At 42.1% G+C, this 12,541-nt stretch overlaps 1 protein-coding gene across 9 annotated transcripts in view; it reads right to left on the bottom strand.

Moving 5' to 3' along the window:
* The window catches only part of PRUNE2 (prune homolog 2 with BCH domain), a 183,168-nt gene that overhangs the window by 10,965 nt on the left and 159,662 nt on the right, over positions 1 to 12,541 (bottom strand). For 3 of the 9 annotated variants that reach the window (XM_038402484.2, XM_038402486.2, XM_043514833.1), the window contains exons 13-16: positions 11,745 to 11,847; positions 6,251 to 6,382; positions 5,998 to 6,084; positions 3,801 to 3,899 (exon numbers count right to left, since the gene is read on the bottom strand). In XM_038402484.2, the coding sequence (XP_038258412.1) occupies positions 3,801 to 3,899; positions 5,998 to 6,084; positions 6,251 to 6,382; positions 11,745 to 11,847 (421 nt within the window). Of the gene's footprint in view, positions 1 to 771; positions 811 to 1,359; positions 1,396 to 3,800; positions 3,900 to 5,997; positions 6,085 to 6,250; positions 6,383 to 11,744; positions 11,848 to 12,541 lie in introns of all 9 variants that reach the window. The other 6 variants (XM_038402478.2, XM_038402479.2, XM_038402481.2 and 3 more) reach the window with 3 other exon arrangements.

Genomic DNA, 12,541 nt, shown 5'->3' with positions numbered 1-12,541 from the left:
AGTGCTTAAGGAACTACTCTAAAGGACTGATCAGCAAAGATCCTAGAAATCAGTTTGCCGCAGAAAAATGTGGAATTTGCATTTTCACAGACAATCTTTAGTTTTTACATTTTGTGAAAAACTAAAAACATATACAGTAGAACCCTGTTTATCTGAAGCTCCATTATCCAGTTCTCCGTATTAACCAAACCGGGGCTGACAGCCTGAGCCTCGCCACCTGGGGGCTGACACTGCTCCCAATTAGATCAGATAAACAGGGTTCAATAAACCATTGTGTTCAACTGATACCTAGATATATTGTGGCTAGGGAAACTAAAGTTCAGCATTTCATTTTAGTCACAGAAAAACATGAGGTTTTCATGTTTTTTTTTATTGGAGAATTTTGGTTTTTTTAATCACCGAAAACTAGGTCCCTGCTGATCACTGATGTCAACAGCAAACCTTTGTGAGAGAGAAGGAAATTGATTCTCAAATGTGGCATCCTTCTACAGTAATTCAGATTATGATCTGCAGTGCTTAATTTGTAATGAAAGAGGTGCTGGGGCTCAAGTAATTAGGTGCCGGGGCTCAAGCAATTTTTTTCCATTCATAACTGATGCAGTAAGCCCAGAGGTGCTGGGGTTATCAACTGCCAAGCCTAGAGATACGAGGGCTCAGTCCTGAAGCACTGATGATCTGACTGCAGTGGAAAACATAATGTGACGTTTCACCCAATCCATTCCTGTAAACCAAGTGAAAGTAATGCCAGCAGCAAGCTGAATACTGTCTTACTTAGCTGTTTCTGATGCTTCCCTCATCTCTTCATCCAGTCTGCATGAGTAAAAGTTATTGATGTAGAGAAGAAACAAAGAAGAAGCAAGCAGAGCATAAGAGAGAAGCAGAGCAATAGCAGAGCAAAGAACAAGTAAGGTACATGCTTCTAAAATATTCACTCCATTTTCTGCACTGTCCCTAAGGTGGTTCTATTCAATATTGCGTCATTTCGGCCTGTTCAGTTTTACCCTCTTTTACTCTGTAACTCCTTGTTGAGCTCATCTGGAGGCAGACACATAAAAGTAGCAGGGGTTTGAGGCATGCTCACTGTACAAAGCTGAAAACATTCCGTTGCTCTATCAGATACAATTAAATTAGTTGCAGCCTCAGCCAAGTCAAGGATTTTTCCAGTGTAGTAGGTTTTAGTTGCAAAAGAGGCTGATCTCAACAGCTCGAAGGTGGAAATAAGACAGCAAATTAGATACAAGCAAATGCATAGGAAACCTCTCTCAATCAGCTGTTGAGGTCACCTATATGTGAAAGGCTGGTTCACACGTGTTCACTCCATTATGGACAGTAGCATGAGCTGCAGAGCAAGAGTATTACCTCATTCTTCTCTTAAAACACTTCTCTTCATCATACCTTACAAGATAAAAGTGAATGAAGGGGAAACATTTATAAATTCAAATAATACAGAAGTAGAAAAATGAGCAAACTTTTTCACTTAAAAACTAAACCTAACCACAAAACAAAAACCTAATCTATTTTGAATACATCCTGATTAAAAACAAAACAAGTAAAAAACTGGCATGAATCCTTCTTTTCTCCATGGGTCCAGCAGACTTGCTATTGGTGAAGAGGCAAACCCTGCACTACTCAACAAAGGAACCAGGATGCTATCTGTTGCATTCTCTGCTCCATGAATTCTTCTAATCAGAGCAGGATTCCTCATGACAGGCAGGGAAGAGGCAAACTGGAGCACAGTATACTGCTCTTCTTGCTGCTGGCAGCAGCATATGCATTCACAGCCTGGGATGCAAGGGGCATCTCCTGGCCCTCAGATCACCCCCCTTGTACAGGTACAGGAAAAGTAGGGAGGGGAGAAAAGAGACAAGGGGAATGACAATGACTTAAAAAAGGATCAAGGAGGGAGGGGCGAGAAAGATGCGAGAAGTACAGAAGGAGAAAGGAAAGAAAGAAAGAAAAAATAAAAGAGAAAGGGTTGAGGACATTTGTAGAGAGCATTTGCATTTCTGGGACATTCATCCATTTCAACTTTTTCAGATCAAAAACTGCCAGCAGAGTATTATAACTGCTCCTCATCAACACATTTATCCTGCTAGTAAAATAGTTGCACAGACAATGAAATCTCCACTATCTGTGCATCATCTTACTCGCCAGAACATCCTTCTTCAATTGTACTGAACTGTCTTTACGAGCATCACTATGCTTTCCAAAGCTATTGAATCTGAGGAGCTTGCATATCTCAAAACACCTCATTTCCTGCTCCCTGAACCCAAATGTTTTTTTATAAATGCAACTGAAAGATGTTTGTTAAATCTATCGTATAGCTTGAGGCATTTTGTATGCATCTCTGACAGCTACACTGAATAGCTTGTGAAATATAGGACAGCATTGATACTTATCTCAGATTGTCATCTATTGCAGAACTGAAAATGAGGGAGAGGCTGAAATTATTTAGTAAGATTTAAAAACTTGGAAGTCAATCATAGTTTTTTATGGATCATTATTGCAAAGTTACATTATCCCTGACGTGCATTATTTTTTTCTTTTGTGTCAGACGTACCCGGTTTTGAACAAGGCAAAGGAAGTGTGTTAAGACCTCTTCTTTGCAAAATAAATCTGCACAAAGAGAAGAATATGTATACCCTAGTGCAGGGGTGGCCAACCTGTGGCTCTGGAGTCACATGTGGCTCTTCAGAAGTTAATATGCGGCTCCTTGTATAGGCACCGACACCAGGGCTGGAGCTAGAGGCGCCAACTTTCCAGTGTGCTGGGGGGAAGGGTGCTCACTGCTCAACCCCTGACTCTGCCACAGGCCCTGCCCCCACTCCATCCCTTCCCACCCCGTCCCTTGAGCCTGCAGTGCCTTCGCTCCTTCCCCTCCCCATGCACATCAGGAAACAGCTGATCGGGAGGTGCTGATTGGTGGGGCTGCCGGTGGGTGGGGGAGCTGATGTCGGGCTGCTGACATATTACTGTGGCTCTTTGGCAATGTACATTGGTCAATTCTGGCTCCTTCTCAGGCTCAGGTTGGCCACCCCTGCCCTAGTGTGAAGAACCTTTCTTTTAGAGATGTCACAAGCACCTCCAACCAGGGCAGGTATTTTCTTGTTTGCTCCACTACTACTTATGGAAGCAATATAGTTTCCTCACCAGGCTAATTGCTGTTTTCCATTTTCTTTTAGTATTGCTCATGAGTTACTTTTCCCAATTATTTGACAAAAGATAATAAGTGAGCCTAGGGCTTTCACTGTGCAAAAGACAGTGATCTTATCAATTGGCTATCTTTTAATTATTGCTTTGGTCCTAAGTGCAGTAAGATTAAAGACAAAAAGCACAGTAAGACTTAACTGCAGAGCAATCATTCAAAATGTAGTGGGATACTCATGAAAGGATTAAGTTTTCCTGTCCTGCCTTCAGGTTATGATTAGTGAATTAAGAGTTTGTTCTGATTAGATAATAACTTTCTTGTGTTTCATTGACTGAATGTTTTACAGCTTCAGAGTGGGGTGGAATTTTTGTGGAACCGGCAAAACTGGAATTGGCTCACTCCTGCTCGTGCAGCTGAATTAATGCTGACTCATAATAATTATTAATAAAATTAAAAGTTTTCTAACTCCCGTATAGACTCCTGAATACTAGCCCTCCAATCCAAACATCATAAATAATCATGTCACTCCATGTGAAATTGGATTTAGAAACAAAATCTGGTTATAGTCAGGCTTGCAAATAACAATACCTTGCTTGGATGATGGTAACTTTTTTCACCAGTACAAGTACATTCTTTATTATGCTTCACTTACTTTACAATACTCTCTGGAATGTGTACATATTCCATTGGAATCAGCTCACTGAGTTCTGCCAATGTACCAACATACTGGATCTTGCTGCTGAATTTTGAACTGAAACACAGAAATGCCACACATGATTTCATTTCCCCCTTCACAATCTCACACTAAAAGAAAACATAGGGAGTAGAGCCTTCCCTTTTGTTGTGAGTGCTCACTGAGGGATTACCTGATTATAACGTAAGAACAACCATACCGGCTCAGACCAAAGGTCCATCTAGTCCAGTACCCTGTCTTCCAACAGTGGCCAATGCCAGGTGCCGCAGAGTGAATGAACAGAACAGGTAATCACTGAGTGGTCCATCCACTGTCGCCCATTCCCAGCTTCTGGCAAATAGAGGCTAGGGACAACATCCCTGCCCATCCTGGCGAATAATCCTTGATGGACCTATCCTCCATGAATTTATCAATTTTTTTGTAACCCTGTTATACTCTGGCCTTCACAACATCCTCTGGCAAGGAGTCCCACAGGTTGAATGTGTGTTGTATGAAAAAATACTTCCTTTTGTTTGTTTTAAACCTGCTACCTATTACTTTCATTGGGTGACCCCAGGTCTTGTGTTATAAGAAGAAATAAATAACACTTCCTTATTTACTTTCTCCACACCAGTCATGATTTTATAGACTTCTATCATATCCCTCCTTAGTCATCTCTTTTCCAATCTGAAAAGTCCCAGTTTTATTAATCTCTCCTCATATAGCAGCCATTCCATACCCCTAATCATTTTTGTTGCCCTTTTCTGAACCTTTTCCAATTCCAATATCTTTTTTGAGATAAGGCGACCATATCTGCATGCAGTATTCAAGATGTGGGCATACTGTACCATGGATTTAAATAGAGGTAATATTATATTTTCTGTCTTATTATCTATCCCTTTCTTAATGATTCCCAACATTCTGTTTGCTTTTTTGACTGCTGCTGCATATTGAGTGGATGTTTTCAGAGAACTATCCAAAATGATGCCAAGATCTCTTTCTTGAGTGGTAACAGCTAATTTAGACCCCATCATTTTATATGTATAGTTGGGATTATGTTTTTCAGTGTGCATTACTTTGCATTTAGCAACACTGAATTCATCTGCCCTCTTGTTTCCCAGTCCCCCCAGTTTTGAGAGATCCTTTTGTAGCTCTTCGCAGTCTGCCTGGGACTTAACTATTTTGAGTAGTTTTGTATCATCTGCAAAGTTTGCGACCTCACTGTTCACCCCTTTTTCCAGATCATTTATGAATATGTTAAATAGGACTAAGCCCAGTACAGACCCCTGGGGGACACCACTATTTACCTCTCTCCATTCTGGAAACTGACCATTTATTCCTACCCTTTGTGTCCTATCTTTTAACCAGTTACCAATCCATCAGAGAACTTCCCTCTTATCCCATGACTGCTTACTTTGTTTAAGAGCCTTTTATGAGGGACCTTGTCAAAGGCTTTCTGAAAATCTAAATACACTATATCTACTGGATCCCCCTTTTCCCCATGCTTGTTGACCCCTCAAAGAATTCTAGTAGATTGGTGAGGCATGTTTTCCCTTTACAAAAACCATGTTGACTATTCCCCAACAAATTATGTTCATCTATGTGTCTGACAATTTTGTTCTTTACTATAGTTTCAACCAGCGTTTACAAGGAAACTGAGGACAAAGGCCTGTTTTCATTTTCATCTTCAGGCTGGATGTGCTGCTCAGTCATTGCTCTCTGGCCTATTTTTTTAAGGGCCGATAAGGAGCTTGACCACTGGACAATAAGTAATTAAGTAATCCACATCATGAGTTTTCTTACTAAGAAATTTCAATAAAATACCCACTTGGGCTTTGTGCAGGAATGGTCCAAGATACTCTTAACAGTTAAGGCCAATTAAAAAAATAAGAGTCCCACTTGTACACACAAATACAGGTGTCCAATTGGGTGCCTATGATGTATGCAATTTCTTACTCCAGTTGTTCATCTGTAGTAAGTTTTTGCAAATACCTGAATACACACTTCATCTTTCAGAATCTGGGAAGTGACATGCAAGGACTTGTAAATTAAGCATGCATCTGTGGAAGGTCATCAGGAACAAGCAAGTCCTGTGTTAAAGCCATTTCTGACCATTCATGGGCTTCTATGTTTTGAAGGACACTGAGTGAAAATAAAACTGATATGTATTACATACCTTATAAAAGGTCGTGTCACTGCTAGAATAGTTCTGATAAACCAAGAAGGGTGAACGATTATAAATGATTTCAAATTCTTCCTTAATCTAAGTTGGAAAGAAAAATGCTTCAGCTTCTTAAAAATAAAAATGTCACATAGAAATACTATATGCAATCAATAATATAAGAGCAGGCTCGATAATGAGAAGAGGTGTCAAAGGATGGCATTTAAAATAGTGGGTGTGGTCAAGGAGGAAAATATAGAGTGCTCACCGTCGATCAATCATCTGGTAACATTTTTTCATCCAGCCAAATCCAGGCATCTTTCTTCGTGGTGTTGCTCCATTCAAGTAGACAATCATATAGTCTTCAGCTACCATCAGCTCTAAGGTACTTATTACATATCTGATTGGAGAGTACAAGCCTGTGAGTGAGCAATCTTTTATCCATTTATCCCTAATCAAAACCACATAATTAGGCATAAATTAATTAATACAAGCACTCTTAGAATAAAACAGCTTTTCATTTTGCTTTAAATTAAAAGCAGACATTGACAACTGACTCAAAGCTAGTTTGCGGTAGTTTATCCTGCAAGCTATAAACATATCTTCAGCTTCAGAAAAATATAGTTTCCTTAGGAAAACTTCCTTTCAGAAAGTGAGTCTGGAATAATTCCATCATTATGGGTGGGGTTTTTACCAACAGTCAACAAGGAAACCAGGATAATTAAATTTCAAGTGGTGCTGAGATCTGACTAGCCCAGACAAAGAAAAACTTAGCTTCATCGTTAGTCATTGGCATGTTGACTAAGAAAAATAAGACCAAAAAAAAAGGAACATAAAGACACTAGTTGTAATTCTTGTTCTCAGAAGGTGCAACAGATCCTATCTCCTGGGTCTGTGAGTGACAGGTATTACCAAGCTTTTGAATTCCAAAACTATTAAACCAGCTAGGAGGCAGTATGAACCTACCTGCTTCTGCTGAAGGGACAGAATACCCCTTAGTACTTTAACCATAGGGTCCTTTTTTAACATAAAAATCCCTGAGGCCTACATAATGCTAATATGAATCCCCAACCCTACAATAGTTTATGACAGGACTGCACTCTGTTGGCCAGATTCACTCCCATGATAGTCACCACTAACAGGACAATTTAAATTCTGGTCTTGTCTTCAGAGAAACAGATGATCACCTCTCTCCCCACAACCCGATTAGGTCTCATCCAGCTCTGCAACATTGATGCCACTGTAGAAAGGCTGAGCACATTTTCAGAGTCTTTGCCTTTGAGAGAGGAAAAAGTTGATGAATGACCTTCAGAAATGGGATGTGTGTTGTGCCTAAACATAGCATCTTCCATTAAAGGCCTTGTTGTCACCAGAACAGCCTAAAGCCTGGGCAATCTGCTGACACGTTTGTTAGAAGCCTGTAGACGTTAGCAGAACACTGCAACTTTGCTCTGCAATAATTAGAAATTGGCTTATACCCTGAAGCATGAAGTTTAATATCCCTTGCAAAAAATGTTGGAATCTATCATCCAGTCCCAGGGCTGTGTCTTTATAAAAATGGCAGGGAAACCTTTACCTATGTAATTAATGGGCCTCATCACTGTTGTTTTTGAGCACCTAACAGTCTACTCTCCTCCTTTAAATCCTTTCTTAAAATATTGCTCTTCCAATCAAGAATCTGAAGCCCAGTTCTCACCTCCCAGAAGTGTTTGTAATCCCATTTTAAATAAATATAAGGATACATTAATTAAATTAAATGCATGGAACTACTCAGACTAGTGTCACACTTCACTACTGACTCATAGTACTTTTTATTGCCTCTCTTCCCTTTTGCATTTGTATGTTGTCTACTTAGGCCTTGATCCTGCAAAGACTCATACATATGTTGAACTTTATGCACTGTGAGTAATCCTGTGGAATTTAAAGCTGCCTTCTCATTGCAGTGAATCATCAGTGGGACTACTCACAATGCCTAAGGTTAAGCAGGGGTGTAAGTCTTTGCAGGACTGGGACCTTGGAGAAGGGAGCAAGTCTTTTCATGTGTATAAAATGCAGAGGGTTGGTGGGTGCTATACAAATAGCCAATCATAATAAACATCAAGAATAAAGAGAGAGTGTTTTACAGATTTTAAGGCTAGAGATCCCCATTGTGATCATCTAGTCTGACCTTCTGCATAACACAAGCCATAGAATTTCACCTAGTAATTCCTGAAGTGGAAAGACTGCTTCCTCCCTGTTTCCATAAGTCAATGCTATTGAGATCAATAACATGACTGAATTACAGCAATTGCCATTTTAGGAAAAAAGAGCCACCCTTATGATGCCTGGCTCCTCATCTTACCTCATGAGAATGAAAGATTTTTTTTTTCCTTTTTAATAAAATAAATTGTGGGTGAAAGGAAATGTCTTAGTGACTGGAGAGATTCTTCTGCAATGCTCTATTTGAGTTTGAAAGCACAAACTCTCTCTTCAGACTTCAGCAAATACTTTTAGCGGGTTGTGGATTGATTCTTGTGTGGAACTTGTAACTGTTTGCCTCAAACGTGCTGAGGACTGCAGCTGAGACAGCAGGCATTTCAGTCTGGGTCTGCAGCATGCCACTGAAGGGCATCAGCAGCTGCTGTCTCCTGGGGTTTGAATCTTGGCCCAGACTCTCACTATCCAACTGGATTAGTCAAGGTAACAAATTGATGACAGAAAGCTTTGATGACTCACAGGGCACTGTAACCGCGGTAGGTAAAGTATGTAAACAACTAAATGCACAATTGCTGGTCATAGATTGTAAAATCACTGATATGGAGCTGACATCTGATGAATACATCATTGCAGTTGCAGGATTACGTATGCAAAGTACTTTGCTTAAGGCCAAGAAGTGCTAGGTAATAAAATGAGGGGATGCAAGACTCCCCGAGATTCCTCATACAATTAACTAGGAAGAATTTATGCACATATATTTATAGCCTGTTGTACTGTACCATATACTGACATCTCTTTAGTTCAACGCATATACCCCTACTGTGCCACAAACAAAATTAATGGGTGGCCAGATACTTCCTCTGTAGTTTCACTACCCTGCACCTCTGTGTATGAAAGAAACAGGAGTCTGCCAGTTGCAAGACAAGTTGAAGACACAGGTCTAAATTCTGCTCTCATTTACACTGGTATAAATCGGAAGTAATCCCAGTGAAGACAATGGAGTTTAAAAAAAAAAAAAGGACCCTGCTGATAGCCTTGAGTGGGGAAGCCTTTAAGTCTTGAAGGCAATGAAATTATTTTTTATTTATTGTAGCATAATTGAGTTAAGAAACTGGCTCTTAACCCTTAAAGACTCTTCCTCTATAAGACTCTATCCTGATTACACACAACTTTACTTAAAAACTGAGGGGTTCAAGTAAGTCACAGAATAATTGTTCAATCTGAGTCATAATTATGCTCTGTTGTTTTTTGCATCTCAAGGATGCTACTCTGTTCATAGATCAATTGACTGCTGGTGATGATAGGTAGGATTTAGATGCAGCAGATCCTTTCAGAAAAATACTAGTAATGGTCTGAACAGGGAGGAAATCAAGTGCTGCTGTTTTTCTGTTTGTGGTGTTGCAGGCGGGGTGCTGGAACAATTTGTATAGTGGAGGTGCAGAGAGGCACTGAACCAGGCAATAAACCCTCTATATGATGGAAACCACTTCAAGCTAGGGAGTGCAGCAGCACCTCTAATTCCAGCACCTGTGGTTGCAGGGTTTCTTTTTTGCTGTATTGTGTTTTGGTTACCTTATTAGGGTATGCTTCAAATATGATCCACCATTAAGCCTTCTATTGTATGGGTCATAGTTTATCCCGAGCTGAGACAATCTTTCCTATGAATTAGGCATGAATCCCTCATTTGTGTTCCAGGGGATGGAACTGCAGGGAGTTGTGCTTTAATGGTCAGGTTCACCATTTCCTTATGCAGCCTGTGTAAGGCTAGGCATTGGTTGGCCTTTGAATTGTGCAAGCTCACCAGGACTAGATAATACTTAGTCCTGCCATGATTGGACTAGATGACCTCTCGAGGTCCCTCCCCGTCCTGTGATTCTATGACTTTCATTTTAAACAGGCTTGTGGACCTAAACAGGCTCGGGTGGATTAGGATCTCAGTAGCAGAGTGAGGCAGACTGGAGACAGCTCAGGGCAGCCGTTGCCTTCTCCAGCTATTTGCTGCCAGAACAAGCTGCCATAAGGAGTTACCTTTGTTAAAAATTAAAACAAAGTTGGGTTCACTTGGTCAAATTTGCATGACCTTCCTCACTGGCAACTGCCATTCGTAGTGACTGACTCAGAAGCAGCTGGAGTCGGGAAACGTCCTAAACTTTTTACGGCAGTGACTGCAGGGGTCCCATCTAGGGAAGGTGGGGGGGGGGAGAGGCTATCTGCCCCCTTCCCCCAAGTTTTGTGCCACATTTGGGTGAAGTTTGCAGCAGGAGGGAAGATGCTGCCCTGCTCCACTGCAGTCTGCAGCCGCTGCACTGCCCCTGCCTCCTCACCACAGAGCTACCACTGGCCATGCCGCTTGGGTCTGGGAGCCTGCCTCCTGACCTGCTGTGCAGAGCTGGCTGCAGGCTGATGTTGGGGAGTCCCCTTCCTCCTGCCCATCCTGTACTCGGGGGCAGAGCACGCCCCCCGCCCCAGCTCCTGCCCCACAGATCTGCCTCTACTGTGCCAGCTAGGGACTGAGCACCTGGCCGGCCCAGCAATAGCACCAGCACCCCTTTGGATACAGCCCCTCCCTGCACCCTGAGCTACACCCCTCCCTGTACACAGCCCCCAGCTAACCCCTGCCTGCACACAGACCCTAGCTACCTTTCTGCCTGCACCCTGAGCTACACCCCTCCCGATACACAGCCCCTAGCTAACCCCTGCCTGCACCCTGAGCTACACCCCTGCCTGCACACAGCCCCTAGCTACCTGTCTGCCTGCACCCTGAGCTACATCCCTGCCTGCACACAGCCCCTAGCTACCTGTCTGCCTGCACCCTGAGCTACACCCCTCCCGATACACAGCCCCTAGCTAACCCCTGCCTGCACCCTGAGCTACACCCCTGCCTGCACACAGCCCCTAGCTACCTGTCTGCCTGCACCCTGAGCTACATCCCTGCCTGCACACAGCCCCTTGCTACCTGTCTGCCTGCACCCTGAGCTACACCCCTCCCGATACACAGCCCCTAGCTAACCCCTGCCTGCATCCTGAGTGGTTTTCAAACTTTTTGTGCTGAGGCATCCCCCGCCCCCTTGAGTTATAATTTTTGGTTGTGTCCCTCCTTTAATCTGCAAAAAACCTAGAGTTTCCAGGTTTCTAAGTAACCCTTGGAATCATGATTAAAGTTGTCCCTCCCCCACCCCCAATCTGAAATGGTGCCCCTGTGTGACAGTCTTTTTGTTCTGTGTCTAGACAGCAACTAGGACAATGGGGCCCTGGTCCAAAACTGGGACTCCTAGGTGCTAAGCAATACAAATAATAATATTTGAAAAATGAACTGAGAGTTAAAGGCAGGAAAGGCTGCTCTTCCCTGCAAGTAGGACTGGCACTCACTGGTGAAGTGATTTAATGATTTTAGAGCCAAGGAGTGCTTCACTGAGCATTGTACCTAAGGCAGTTTTTCCCCGTAGCATTCCCTCACCCCCTTTAATATCCTAAATAATCTCTTAATTAAAGACAGGTTATCTATCAGTACATAATTATACGCATTAACGCAAAAGACTGTCACATTGTTCACACATATCACTCACAGGAAAAGATTTTCCATGACATAGTTGTAATCAGCTCGACTGCTGTCTGGCAGGAAACATGCAGCAAACACAATGATGGCATTTAGACCATCACCATAGTATCCTGTGGAACAAACAAAAAGGCATTTGTCTCTCAGTAAAGGCTCTTAACAAGATCATCTTAAAAAGAAAATAATTATGGGAGGCCTGGAATATGGTGATTTTTTTTAATCTAATTTTTAAAGCCTAATAGAGATCAAGTAAATCCTTTTTTCTTTTTAAGCCCAGTATTTAAAATCCCAGCTACCTCTGCCACCAGCAGAGATGGAGACTTGGTATATTCACAAGGGGGGCATGAGTTGGCTCCCATAGAAGGGAACAATAGCTCAGGACAAACACTGATTGCTGTACTTAATCTAAAGAAATGAAAATCACCAGAGCTTTTGACATATCACTTGGTGATGAGAAGGCTGGGAGAAATTTGGGGGGTAGAGGTGGTTAGAAGACAATCCAGGTAAGGGCAACCCTGACTGAACTTTTCCCTGGACAGGAGTCATGCAAAAACATTCCTACGGAAATGTAGAGGTGGCCCTCCTGAATCTAGTTATGAACACGTGGATAACATGGTTGGATCTAGGAGCAAAAGAGGAATTCTCACTGTGCAGCCGTTTACCAAGGAAGATCAGAGAGGACTAGCTTTTTAGACATGTAAGAGTAAGAGCATTCTTTTGTCTCTAGAACTAAGATGAAAATGCCTTTCATAATTTAGCTAATAAGAAGGTAAGCGAGAGAGAGCTGTATTAGGCAAACTGTTCCTT

This window comes from Dermochelys coriacea, chromosome 5 (genome assembly GCF_009764565.3).
Source record: "Dermochelys coriacea isolate rDerCor1 chromosome 5, rDerCor1.pri.v4, whole genome shotgun sequence".
Lineage (NCBI taxonomy): Eukaryota > Metazoa > Chordata > Testudines > Dermochelyidae > Dermochelys > Dermochelys coriacea.
Note: the sequence above shows the minus strand (reverse complement) of the source record. Positions and strands in the feature narration are given on the sequence as shown.